The 12,386-nt window shown below is 40.8% G+C and overlaps 1 protein-coding gene across 1 annotated transcript in view; it reads right to left on the bottom strand.

Annotated features, from left to right (window-relative positions):
- Col28a1 (collagen type XXVIII alpha 1 chain) overlaps positions 1 to 12,386 on the bottom strand; it is a 155,909-nt gene that overhangs the window by 68,863 nt on the left and 74,660 nt on the right. The window contains exons 21-24 of the mRNA XM_035450390.1: positions 8,743 to 8,811; positions 8,132 to 8,200; positions 3,988 to 4,056; positions 3,535 to 3,603 (exon numbers count right to left, since the gene is read on the bottom strand). Coding sequence (XP_035306281.1) covers positions 3,535 to 3,603; positions 3,988 to 4,056; positions 8,132 to 8,200; positions 8,743 to 8,811 — 276 coding nt within the window. The remainder of the gene's footprint in view (positions 1 to 3,534; positions 3,604 to 3,987; positions 4,057 to 8,131; positions 8,201 to 8,742; positions 8,812 to 12,386) is intronic.

Genomic DNA, 12,386 nt, shown 5'->3' with positions numbered 1-12,386 from the left:
GAGACATACCTGAGGGTCAGCTCTCTCAGCTACAGGTCCCTTCTGGGCTTTTTAGCTAAAGACTTAAGAGCAATGACTTAGCTGCAGCCCTTAAAAGAAAGCTGAAAGTAGCTCTAAACTGTCTTCACATGACAAGGATTCCCCTTACTCTCAGGGCTCCATTGGAGGGACACAGGCAGGGATGGGCAGGGGCTCTGAGAATGACTTCCATCAGTGTGGTTGCAAACACCAGGACACAACATTCACTCAGCAAGAGACCATACATGCTGGTTCTTTTCCAGTGTGTTGCCCAGTGGACTTTCAAACCTACATCTACTATGGTCCTTGAAAAATTTTTATAAGAATTTTTGAATTAGCTCAGAATTCTTGCCAACATTTGATGGTCTATAAACATTTTCCACTAGGGGAAACCAGAGTTCCACAAGGTGCTAGATGCCAGGCACTGCTTTTTATATGTTTTAAAACATAGACACTTTGATTCTAATGTTTGTGTCATATGCTAAACATATGTGACCTTAACTAAATATCACATAAACCATCATAAATTAATCATCAACCTTAATAGTTTCCTCATTTCAAAAACACATTTGTTTTGCAAGTTCATGCCTTAAGGCCAAGGTTTTAACTCTACACTGAGTTTAAATCAAAAACATATCTGGATATAAATGTGGACACACACACACACACACACACACACACACACACACACACACACACACACACACAAACACTTCTAGATACTTATAGTTTCTCTGGTATTTTTAACTCAAAGTAACAGAAAGATTTGTCACGTATTTGGGTATTAGGCTTTTGTTGTCTTTCATTGGCAGTTTTTGACGATTTGATCTCTACTTTATTGGAAGGATGAAGTTAACTCAAAGTCAACTTTTTCAAAATATCTCCCTTGCTTTCCTCATTTATATCTGTGTATGTGTTTGTGTATATGTGTGCTTTCATAATGTTCTTCAGAAAGGAAGGCCAGATGGAGACTTAGGGCCTCTATGCAAAAGGAGAGATGAATTTGGATGTTATTTAAAAGCTAGTGTTTGCTTCCAGACTTTTCTTCATTTTCAAATTGATGGTTGAAAAGCTTCTTTAATTCTAAGACGAGCTCTTGCTCCTAATATCTCCTTCTGAGCTGAAGTTCTTGTGGCTAACACATTCTGCACAGAAGAACAGAAGGTAATGCAGAAGAGGGAAAGGCAGCTCAGAGGGAGGCTGATGAGCAGAAACAGGGAGATCCTGGCCACAGTCCTCCCCCACCCTCTACTGCTGAAAGCAAATAGGAGGCCAAGATGAGTTTCACTCACAGAATGCCTTCTGGAAACACATTTGCTACTTCTAAAATAAAAAAGGTAGGATAAAATTTTGCAAGTAAGAACACTTTTCTTGGTATTTTTGCCAAAAATAATGAAAAATGTGAAGTATGCGATATTTGCAGGAATGTGGTATACAAAAATCATTCAGAAAATACTTTAGTCTGCATATTAAATAATCTGAGAGAGAAGAATATTCACAAAGATTAAACCTTAAATGTTCTTTATCGGTGTAGTTATTAGTACTAAATATGAAGCAGTAACATAATAATTTAATATAATAATACTTTCATAAATATTCATAACCAGCTACTCTGAAACTATAAATGGCCATATGCTTCCATTGCAACACAAATTCAGACAAGTATCTATTTAACATATTTTATTTCATATCTTATTTTAAACAGAAATAAGCTTCTGCTTCCTGTAGGGAAATATTTAGTATAATAACAAAAGGGTTTACCAATGTTTCACTTGGAGCAGGAAGTAATGATACTTATATACCAAATCCTTCTACTTTATTAAATTTTAATGTTTTGATAGATGCTATGTGTTATACGACACTTTCAGTGACACTTCTCACTGCATTCCCACGATTCTCCCAAGAATGACAACTGGGGCAGATGTGGAAATCCCTCTTACAGATGATCATTATAGCCATGCGTATAATCTTTTGTTCTCCTTGGGTCAGGTAGGAGAAAAGAGCACCTTGTACCATAGGGGAGTGATCCATAAACATTCTCACTGCTAACCACTGTATCAGAAACAACAACAAAAATGGTAACAGCATTAAACACATACATCATCTTTCTGCAATGACCTAGAAGCATGAGAGATAGAAGTGAATAGCTGAACAGATAAAAAACGAACTTCTCTCTATAGAAACCTTGATTATTCATCCAATAGATTTTAGAGCTGGGTGATAACACTTAATTCTGGAGTCCAGAGCTTATCAGAGACTACAATGAACCTGCTCCAAGAAACCTTATGTGTCACGGAACCTACAGAGCACCTATGATAATAAATAAGCATAACAATCACAGAATGATCCAGTTTACACATGAAACACATGTAAAAGAGCAATGGTGATGCTTTGCAAAGGAAATCTGGGGGCAACTTTGGCTGAGTCCTTAATATCTGTCTATCCTTGCAGATCCATAACCCTGAAAGCATGAAAGAGTTACAGAGATAGGAGCCCAGTGTGACTGGCTGTCAGGGCAAGGGAAAACAGACAGAAGTCATGTCAGGTCATGAGGGCCTCAAAGGCTTGGGGGAGGTAGCTGAGTTTCATTTCAAGGCCAGAGAAGCCATTGAGTACTTCTAAGAAGGAATGGAATGTTCTCTGACTCATGGTTTTAAAAGGCCACATAACCTGCTAAATTATAAGAGGGCAGATTTGGAAGGGGGAAACTCGGTGAAGGGGCCATATTGGTACCCACACATGGTGGTGGTTTGCTTGAAGGAAACTGCAGAAGAAAATGATGCAGACTGCTGGTGTGTTCTAAACATGAAACTGTCAGAATGAAGCAAAGAGCAAGACTCTGAAGGCCATGGACAATAAAGGACCAAAGGATGACTAAGTTCTTGGGCTGCACAGCACTGTCATTTTACTACACAACAGGGTAAGAATTAAGGTTCCTGGTTTGAAAGTAACTGGAAGATTGTTTGCATAAGAAATTAGATACAAGAGAAAAAGCTTAAGAAAGAAAGGCTAGAGACTTGGATACCATCGTCATAAAGACATGGCATAAAGCTGTGGGACAGGATGAGAGAAGCTAGGGCAAGAGCAGGATGAAAGGAGAGAAGAGGGCTCTGACCTGAAACCAGGTCTTGGTACAGAAGAGGAAGAAGCAAGGAAATGTGAAGCTTGCTACCAAAGAATCAGTTCAAGAACCATGAAGTCAATCAACGTATTCATGGGCGTGTTTCCTAGGAAATCAGTAATTATTTCATACATCACCATTCTTCTAGTGGGTCAGATAAAAATTGATCACATTTACCAAGGTTCCCTGTAAGTACTTTCTTAGAAATTAATATTGTTGCCTACTTTAAAAATCTTAGCACTCAAGCAGAGGCAGGCTGGTCTCTGTGAGTTCCAGGCCAGCCTGGTTTCCAGAGTGAGTGCCAGGATAGGCTCCAAAGCTACACAGAGAAACCCTGTCTCGAAAAACCAAAAAACAAACAAACAAACAAACAAACAAACAAACAAAAATCTTACCTTTGCTCCAGTGTCTCCCACACCATGTAAGCCCATTGGTCCAGGGGGTCCTGGCATTCCTCTAGGTCCCTACGGTGACATTGCATCCTGAAGTATGAAATGCTCAGAAAAGTGGAGGGAGGGGAGGAGAGAGAGAGGAAGGGAGATAAGGAGAAAAAGAATGAGGGAGGGAGCAAGGAAGGAGAGAAGGAGGGAGGGAGGGAGGCGGGAGGAAGGGAAGGGGGAGGGAATGAAGGCTTCATGATTGCTACAGGTGATTGTATTGTTTATGGGGAACTATAAGAGTTCAAAGGTTCCCAACCCAAAGAAATGATAAATGTTTAAGTAAACAGAAAATGCTAATTATTCTCAATATGATCATTACATTGTATTCATGTATCAAATTATCACACCATATATTTATGCACAAATTTAAAATTATTTATGTGAAAAAGAAGACACATCCACACTTACAGCCACACCAGGATAGCCATCACCTTTGAGTCCTGGAGCACCCACTGGTCCCCGAGGACCCTGGGCACCCTGCAAAAATCCCAAGACAGAGTCATGGTACAAAAGCATGAAACATCTAGCAGAACTTATGCTAAACACTTTAATTCAATAAAACAAAGATGGATTTGACAAGGCAAAGGAAACTTTAGGAGAATATCCTGCCACATTTAGCAGTTCCTTCTCTCCTCAGTAGTCCTATTCATTTGAGGTCACTGGATGTATGGTGTCAAAGTAAAGAATATATGAACCATTGCAAAGTCTTCTATAGGAAACATGGGTCATGGAAACGGGAAAATAGCTGTTGTCAGTATTTTAATGAAAAAAAATGTACAAATTCCTAGTATACCACAAATCAGGGAGAAATCTACACATGAGAAAATTTAGGAAGCACTGTGTGGGGGAGTGAAAAAAGAATATGTAACCGATTTGACTGTAGGCTGTCAAATACAAAGGGCCTACCACATTGGGTTATGTCTATTGTGCTCCTCTGTGTGCCAAAATTACAGAGCATTGAATCACCCAAATGGAGATTCAAGCAGGTTAAGTTGCAGAGTGACAGCCCCTGGCTATTTGCTGCGAAGCTCAGGCACTGTGCTTTAACTAGCAGCCATCCATCTCCTGTACAGAGGCCAGAGAGAGATGGCTATTGTCCTTCTGACGGAAGCATACTAGTAACTATTTAATTCCCTTACAAAGAGAAATCCAAGAGATTTCTGCATAGAGTAAAACGGGAGCAGAGGAAGGAAAAGAACTTGAAAAATCTGTTAGGAGATGTACTAATCTCACAGACTTGCTAAACACATATTTAAAGTGGTGTTTTTGCAACACACCACAGTGTTTTGTTACTATGACGGCTAACAGCGTTTGTCTACACACAACACTTGCTTTAATAAAGAGCTATTTGTGCTTTAGATCGTTTATCTATTATTTTACAATAGGTGGAAACTCTAGTAATAGGCCAACTATTGTTTTTCAAGAATGGAAAAGCAAATGGCACCTTCAAATGTTTCCTTTATACACAAGCAAATTCAGAGATTAAATTGTGATTATCTCAACCCAAAATGTCGCCCTCAGTCCAGCTCTCCATTGGTATTAACTCCTGTCAAGGAATGACTGACTGACTAGGGAAGGATAAAAGCTGCAGGCTGTTTCAGCACTGAGAAAGTTAAATTTAGTTTGAGAGCCACAGATGTGGCAAGCCTCAAAAGGGATCACCTTTGGAGACTATTTGGCCACTTACGAAAACAGAGTACACTATTTGCCACCAGCACAAACTAAAGATGATTTCTTAAAGTCATAGTGTAATGGGGGGAGGGGGGAGGGCAAGATGCAGGGACATCCCTAACTGGAAACTGCTCACTCCCAGAATCAGCTTGCTAAGTCATTCCAGCTACATTAAACGTAACTCTGGCCATTCCTGTATGAGACTTTTTCCCAAATAAGATGCCATCTCTGCCCTCGCTATGATACGAGGAGACAGCCAACAAAACAAGCAAATAAAACAGTAACTGCTCCTTGCTTATGCTTAAAAGACAAAGAATTTAATTTTACCTTTGGTTTTAACTTCTGTGCTCTAAGCCAATGATATATTTCCAGCAGCTGTAAGCTATTAGCCACTAGTACTCAAGAGGAGGGAGGACAGAAAACACATTGCAAACATTTTTGCCCTGCAGGTCTTTTTCTTCTTTCCTGAGGAAGTTGTGGTAACTTTGTTACTTCTAACCTAACTGTAAGTGTGATGGGTCCTCATTGCCAATCTGACAAGATTTAGAATCACCTTGGAGACAGGCTTACCCATTTGTCTTTGAGAGAGTTTCCAGAGTGCTTGCCGAAGCACTCTGAATATGGATTGGCACCATCCCATACACTGGGGTCTGGACTTGATGAAAAGGGGGAAAGGAAAAGGCTCCATGACCACCAGCACTCTGCTTCCTGATTGGACAAGATGAGAGCAAATTCCTGGCACCATGATTTCTCTACTGTGCTGGACTCTGTCTCCTGCACCATAAGACAAAGAGAACCTTTCCTGATTTAAATTGTTTCTTCTCAGGCATTTGGTCACAGCCAGGAGCAAGGCAATGAATGCAGAAAGTGACTTGGGTCAAGACTAGGGACAAGTTTTTGTTTAGGACACCTCACAGCATTTTTATAAATAGGATTTTGCCATTTTGCCTTTCTCCACTAGATTCACGAAAATGTCCTATCGAAACAATTCACTTCGATCTGTGTCTCATTCAACAGAAATCAGCACAAAAATGGAAGTGTGCTATTTTGAAATGGGTATTAGGGCAGGCCTGAGAGTTCCCTGAAGTAGCATGTAAAATTGAATTAATGTGCCAACGCTTTTTCAGACATTCAGATCATATGCCCCTGAAAAGTGTGAAAATGACTTCACTGGGGATGAAGAGCACTGGGGATAAGAACACCACATTAGCCAAACAAGGGAGAAAATGCCTGAAGAGGCAAGCAGCTTGAAGGACCATCATTTGCAATGCCCAATAATCATCAGCAGATAGCAAGTGGAGCATACCAAAGCAGCACATTGCCATGCAAAGACAAGAGTGAGGATAGGTAAAACAGCACAAAGCATGGAATATTGTAACACACACACACACACACACAAAAAAAAAAAAAAACCCAGAGACAGATAGTGGGGTTCAAGCTGAAAGATCAGAGAAGCAAAGCAGCCAAGCCAAGCAAAGAAGCTCTTATCTCTACCCAGGCTGAAGCAATCCTGCCCTGTATGTGGTTAGAGGCTAATTGCCCAAATATGGCTGGAGACCAAAATGCCCCAGACTGATTATCTGTTCCCATCTTATATACCTCAAGTGCTGAGATTAAAGGCCTGTGATTCCAAGTGCTGAGATCACCTTTGTGTGAGCTGTTTTTCTTTAGACTAGATCAATTTCATGGAGCTCAGTGTGACTTTGAACTAGCAGAGATCCACCTGCTTGTCTCTTGAGTCGTGGGATTAAAGGTGTGTGCCACCCCAGCATGGCTCTACCGATAGCTGCTATGGTTGTGGTGTGTATCACCACTGCCTGGCTCTATGGCTTGTGGCTGACTTTTCGTTCTGAACCCTCAGGCAAAGCTTTAATAAATCATAAATAATATGTCACCACAGAATATGAGCAACCAGTTCTCAAACCAACATGGAAACTGTCCTGCACACACAACTAAACTTAAGATATAGTTTGACATTTTTCCTTGAGTCAACTACATAGCCATGGTCCCAGGAGCAGGATGAACAACCTGGCTAAGGTTGTCATGGGATTTTTTTTTTTTTTAAAAAAAAAAACTTATTCCTGAAAGCTTTATGTGACAGGAAAAGAGTGTTTTCTAACAATGACTGAGTCAAGAAGCACTTAACCATGAGAGCTAGTGTTCCCATAATATGAGAAAAATAAAACTGTTGCTTATTCCTTTTTCCCCCAAAGGACACAGCCGCTTTACATTTATTTCATCAATAGAGACACCATACAAACAAATAATCAACTTATTAACTGGGATAGTTTGGATATTGAACATTGCCCAAAGGTTTATGTGTTCAAAGGTTGGTCCCCAGCCTGTGGCCCTACTGGAGGGGGGTGGATCCCTTAGGGGGTCATGTCTACTTGGAGGAAATTAGGTCACTGGGAGCCTTTTCACAAAGAGGACATTGGGACTGCAGTACTTTCCCATTTCTTTTAACTCAATGACTGCACTGAGGTGAACAGGAATCTCCTATCACATATTCCCATCTTGATGCTCTGAGATGCTACAGGATCCAAAAAAAGGGGACAGATGTCCATAGCCTGAAAACTCTGAGACCATGGGCCAAAATAAACTTACAAGTTGATGCACATATTTCGTCATGGTGGCAGAAATCTGGCTAACATATAGTGATCAAGTTCTCTTCTTCCTGCTCCTCCTTCCCCTTCTTCAATTCCTCTTTCTCTTCCTCCTCTTCTTCCTCATACCCCCTTTTCCTCCTCTTCTTTTGTTTTGCAGTGCAGAGATCAAAGAAAGGGCCTGTGTACACTAAGCAAGTGCCCTACCACCTCATTTCATTCCCGGCCATAGACTACCTTCTCACATGCAGAAGGGGAGCATAAATAAGCCATACCTTTGGTCCTCGAACAGAAAGTCCAGGTTCTCCTTTAAGGCCAGGCATCCCAGGTCCTCCTCGATCACCCTGTTCATTTCAAACAGCATTGGCAAGGCTCTAGGTTACACACGGAACTACAGAAGTGTACAGTGAAAATAGACTGCCTATGTGTAAAGAGTTTAATCTATCCAACTTACCCTAAGACAAATTTGAGAAACACAAATGAAGAGTTAATAAACCTGTCAGTAAAGATTTCTGTAAGAGTCTGGGAAAATCCATTAAAATAACACGTGACAATTTGACTCAAATATATAGAGGTAAGAATGCCTAGGGATTCTCTTAAAACTGAGTGTGTATTTTCTTCCAGACTTTTCCATTGTAGATTTTAGTAGATTCTCCTGTGAATGCAAGGACATTCTTATGGGCGGTGAGGCCTCAGAGTTGAGAGAGGGGGCACAGGGAACATGCAAGCTTGTTGTCAGGGGTGGGAAGTCTGGCTTTAATCTGTTTTTCTTATCACTTAAGGATCTTCCCAAACTAAACTTCTAGTTTACTAGAACCATCATCACCCACATAAAAACATACATGTATTTTCCCCTCCAACTTTAAAAAGTCCCAAGAATGTATACCTTTGGCCCCGCTGGTCCAGGAATTGATGTTCCAGGCATCCCAAAAGGGCCCATAATGCCTGGCTCTCCCTAAGAAAACCAGAATAGCTGTTATGTTTCAAGCAGAGAAACCATGTGCAGTAATTATAATAAGAAAAGAAAACAAATGTCTGCAAACTTCAGAATATTCAAACCACTGTCTCTATAAGTGTGAATATGAAAATGACTGGAACATCCTTTGTAAACCACTGCTGAAGTTATTACCCTGCAAGTTCTCAGTGCCTTTAAATAAATGTGTTCAATTAATTCCTGAATAGTAGGAATTTTTTATCTCTTGTGGAGCTTTTTACTGGCCAATAAAGATGGAGCAATCTGTGGTGCCTGTGTTTTATATTGTATGCCAAGAAGCTCAGAGAAAAATCTTGTATTCAATTATAGAAATAGTCTCCAGCATAAGTTTCACAGTACTCAGCTAATTTATAAGCCTTTTCCTTTATTGCTTTTATTGTCATGGCCCATGTTATATTAGTATTCCATTGTACACATCCCTTTTTCTGAAACAGACACTTTATATACTTTATTTAAAAATTGAATAGGAAAATTGAAACATCTTTTTCTCTCTTGTTCCTTCCTGCCTTCCTGCCCCACTCTGTCTATATCTCCTTCTGCCTCCATTTTATCTAATATTAAAGTCTCAAAGATAATTCTGTGTCTCATCTGAACTAGACCAGTGTTTCTCAAATGCCAATGCACAGATAGAGTTTGGCAAATATGCAGTGCTCAGTTTCAAGCCAGAAATCCAGACTCCACAGGTATAAAGGATAGGGCCCAAGAATATTAATTTTTATATGCAGCTCTGGGGATTCTGACACAGGTGCTATTAACACAGTTGGAAAGACCCTATTCTAAAACACTTGTCACTGGATATCACAAGGTGTTCAAAATGATGTACTGGGACAGAAAAAGAAAATATCATGACTTTATAAGTTGTGGTGGCTTTAAAGAAAATGTAGCCAAAGAGAATGGCACTATTAGGAGGTGTGGCCTTGTTGGAAGAAGTGTTTCTGTGGGGATGGGCTTTGAAGTCTCCTTTGTTCAAGCTTCACTCAGGATGACACTCAGTCCACTTCCTTTTGCCTTCTGATCAAAATGTAGCCAGCAATGAGGTAGAGAGCATAGCAACCACCCTGGGAGGGCCTGTGGGCCATAACAACCACTTGACCAATCAACACAGGGCAAGTCCTCCAAGCCTGGAAGCACACCAATCGTGAGCCTGTGCATACCCCTAGACACTCCCCTTAAGCTGCCCTATAAGATCTTTCGGGAGCCCCTAGGAGCCCTCTTTTTTAGCCATCTGCCATGGTGGGTGGGTCAAAGACCCGAGCTAACATGGGGTTAGCTCGTTAAACTACAATAAAGCCTCATGCAATTTGTATCAAGCTTTCGCCTCCATTCTGTGATTGGGGTGGCCGAGGTTCTGGGCTAAGATTCTGGAAGCCTCAGCTTTCTGAGGGTCTTACAGTAGGAGCATGGAAGACAGGGGTGCTAAGAGTTATTTGAATTGTCAGCGGCTAACTCAAGAGGTTTCAGAAGAGAAGAATTTGAGTGTGTTGCCTAGAGATCCTTCTTGTGATATTTTGGTGAAGAAAGTGGCTGCTTTTTGCCCTTGTCCAAAGAGTCTGCCTGAGGCTACAGTGAAGAGTTTTGGATTAATTCCATTGACAGAAGAAACCTCAAAACAGTTTAATATACACTCTGTTGTGTGTTAGGGGAAACTCTAGCAAAGATTTATAATGAAAAGGAGCAAACTGGGCAGGGTAAATTACAAAATGTAAATTTTAAGGAGAAAAAAAAAAGCACCAGGAAGTGGAATGTTGCTAAATCCTGTGCGAAGGAGATGAAGAGAATAAGAAATTAAATAAAGGGAGTGATGACCTCCGGGCAAGATGCCACTCAGTTAAGTTTTCATCTTGTGAAATGGAATTAAAGAAAAGCTTGGAGACAGGTGTGGTGGTGCACACCTTTAATTGCAGCACTGGGAAGGCAAATCTCTGAGTTTGAGGCCAGCCTGATCTACAAAACAAGCTTCAAGACAGCCAAGCTTAGGCAGTGAAGGACAGAAAGAAGATGAAGATGTAATTGAGGAGGCCATGTTCCAGCCCCAGCAGAACTTGGCAGCTTCAGCCACATGGTTCTGGCTTTAGAGTCAAGGATAGAACAGCTGGGTTATGGAATTTATCCCCAAGATTAAGGAGAGCCCCTGAGGCCACACATGTGTCAAGAATGTCCCTGGATGGAGGCCTAGAGAGGCCATTGTGTAAAGCTGTGAAGTTGAAGCCTGGATTGCCTTGGAGACCCCCAGATGTTGGAGATGCCAGAGCCATGGGATACATGCTGAGGAGAACTGCTAACAGGGAGCAGATCCAGCCCAAGAGAAAGAAGTGTGTTACAGTCAACACAGCTGAAAGGAGTTGGAGATCTGAAGAGCATTTTGACATCAGACATGGAGATGGAGAGTTTGGAGTCTGCCCAGGTGGTTTTTGGCCTTGCTGTGGCCCAGTATTTCCTCACTATGCTCCCTTCCCTCCATTTTGGAATGGTAATGTGCTATTATATGTTGGAAATATGTGATCTGCTTTTTTATTTTGATTTTATGGGGATTACAGTTAAGAGATTGCATGAATCTAAAAGAGACTTTGAACTTCAGACTTTTAAACATTGTTGAGACTGATAAACTATGGAGACTTTTGAAGTTGAACTAAATCCACTTTTTCATTACAATATGGCCTTTGGAGGCCAGGGAGTAGAAAATGGTCCCTAAAGGGAGGGGCACTATTAGGAGGTGCGGCCTCGCTGAAGTAGGTACAGCCTTGTTGGAGGAAGTATATCAATCACTATGGGGATGGGCTTTGAGAGTCTTTTGCTCAAATTTCACCAGTGTGACACTCAGTCCACTTCCTGTTGCCTTCTGATGTAGCCAGCCCCAGGTCTGCTGCATGACGCCTCGCTCCCCACCGTGATAGTAATGGACTGAACCTCTGAACTGTAAGCCACCCCTCAATTAAATGTTTTCCTTTATAAGAGTTGCCATGGAATTGTGTTACTTCCCAACAATAGGAACACTAACTAAGATGCATATTTTCACTTTAATACATAACATTATTTTACGTTATATATAAAGTTCCAAACATATATTAGCAAAGAGTTTTATGCATTTAAAATTGTAACTAAAGAAAATGAACAAATTTATTTGGAATGTGATCAAAATTTTACTGGCATGTGTCTGCAATCAGAGACCTTTGGAAACTACTGTTCCAGAAGAAGGATGGGAAGCTGCAACCTATGGGTCAAAGCCAGCTTGCCCCAGGTTTTGAATAGCCTTGGGCTAAGACTAGCGTTCATATTTTCAAGCAGGAGAAAACTGACTCCAGCAAGTTGTCTTCTGACTCACGTATGCGCGCGCACGCGTACACACACACACACACACACACACACACCATGGCACATGCACACACACAAATACATAAATAAATAAATATTCACTAAAACCAGGGTTAAGACAAAAATATGTTTCTATGTTTATTATTTTTAAAATATGAAAAGTATCATATAGCTCCCCAGCATATCAAGATCTTATATTAAAGTATGATTATGATTTAAAATAT

This window comes from Cricetulus griseus, assembly GCF_003668045.3.
Source record: "Cricetulus griseus strain 17A/GY chromosome 1 unlocalized genomic scaffold, alternate assembly CriGri-PICRH-1.0 chr1_0, whole genome shotgun sequence".
Taxonomy (NCBI): domain Eukaryota; kingdom Metazoa; phylum Chordata; class Mammalia; order Rodentia; family Cricetidae; genus Cricetulus; species Cricetulus griseus.
Note: the sequence above shows the minus strand (reverse complement) of the source record. Positions and strands in the feature narration are given on the sequence as shown.